Source organism: Meleagris gallopavo, chromosome Z (assembly GCF_000146605.3).
Source record: "Meleagris gallopavo isolate NT-WF06-2002-E0010 breed Aviagen turkey brand Nicholas breeding stock chromosome Z, Turkey_5.1, whole genome shotgun sequence".
NCBI lineage: Eukaryota > Metazoa > Chordata > Aves > Galliformes > Phasianidae > Meleagris > Meleagris gallopavo.
Genome location: NC_015041.2, coordinates 38,548,983 through 38,550,488, shown reverse-complemented (window position 1 = coordinate 38,550,488; position 1,506 = coordinate 38,548,983). Strand labels below are relative to the sequence as shown.

At 33.4% G+C, this 1,506-nt stretch overlaps 1 protein-coding gene across 1 annotated transcript in view; it reads right to left on the bottom strand.

The window, feature by feature from the left end:
- LRRC2 (leucine rich repeat containing 2) overlaps nucleotides 1–1,506 on the bottom strand; it is a 210,553-nt gene that overhangs the window by 153,316 nt on the left and 55,731 nt on the right. Inside the window, 1 exon segment of the mRNA XM_010725844.2 lies at nucleotides 450–457. Within this exon segment, the coding sequence (XP_010724146.2) occupies nucleotides 450–457 (8 nt within the window).

Below are 1,506 nucleotides of genomic sequence, written 5' to 3'. Positions count from 1 at the left end.
AAAAAAAAAAAAGCAAATATCAACCTAAATGCTCATTCATTGTCTCTGTGATGCTCCTACATAGAAACAATCAAATTTTAATTTTATTGGCTCTAACAATGCTACTGATTTATAAAATCACCAGGGGGACCTTAATGACATTCAAAAATTAAATAGATGCAATTCTTAATTTTTTAAATTAATTTTCTTGGTGCATCAAACCAGGACAACAATCCAGTTGCTCAGCAGAAAAAGATGCATTACCAACAAATCTTTTAATAAGTTGATAATAAGTTGAATCTACGACTACTCTGTAACAGACTTTTATAGGAAGCCACAGTGTGCATATAAATATTACGAAATATTCAGGCTGCTCCTTTGAATACCTTGGAGTTAAGAAGTAAGGTTTTTCACCACACATGATACAGTAGACCAGAAATAGCTTTTTTTCTCATAATATCACTTAGAACTATCTTGTCTGTACTCATATACCTGTGTTTGCACAAGCTTTAAAAAGAGGGTGCTATCTTAAGGCAAGTATATATCAGGGAGTACAGCTTGGAGGAAAATAGATAGCCTTCATTTATCAGATGCTGACTTATGGTGATATCCCATTGTGAAAGCATCTTTGTTTACCATAAAACATACCTGGAGAGAAATAGTGCATGTAATGGCCTTAAATACACTTTACTTTTTGAGGGAAAGTAGCAAAATAAGTCGAAAGTAGACTACAATAAAAATACATCTGAAATAATACTTAATTTTTTATCTCTATAGAAAATATACAGAACCATAAGAAACTGCAGCTGACAAAAGGAAAGAATGACCTAATAACAGGATTTATGACAGAAAATCTATTTCTGTTATAATAATCCACAGCAGATTTTACCAGAAAGACCTGATCTGGAATAACTCCTTATGCAGATAAGCCTATGTCCTTGCAGACTCACCCTGATGCAGCTATACATTATCAAATTAGTATATCAGTGTACCAAGACATACCCAAGGCATGTAAGTTAGAAGCATCAAGGTATATTTTTAAAGCATTGCATAGGAAACCTAGTTGTGTAAGTAATTCCAATTAATGTTAGTGTAAACTTGTGCTAAATCTAAATGCTAGAATTTGAAAATTTATCCTGTGTACCCAAAAGAACTGGAAGACTTTTTTGTGTTTGCTGTTTTTTATGATAAAAATAATTTTCCCTATTTTATTCCATTTAAATTACTAGCAAAATTTTACTAGCATATCTGAGAATGATTGTTTTAGTACTGTTTGGCATCTTCTGTATCATGGCAAAGTACATCCTCAGAGTGAGTTGCAGAAGTATTTGCCTGGCCTGTGTGTCAGGGCTCTGTAAGATGCCGTGAGTAGGCAGAACAGAACAAAGGGTCTGTTATCCTTGCATACTTCTGAGACAGAAATGTCCACAGGAGTTGAGTTTGAAGTGAAATGAGTATCTCGTTAAGTTAGGGAAAAAAGAAGGGAAAAAAAGGAAAAGTTTTTAGGATCTGATCGATTGTACAAAA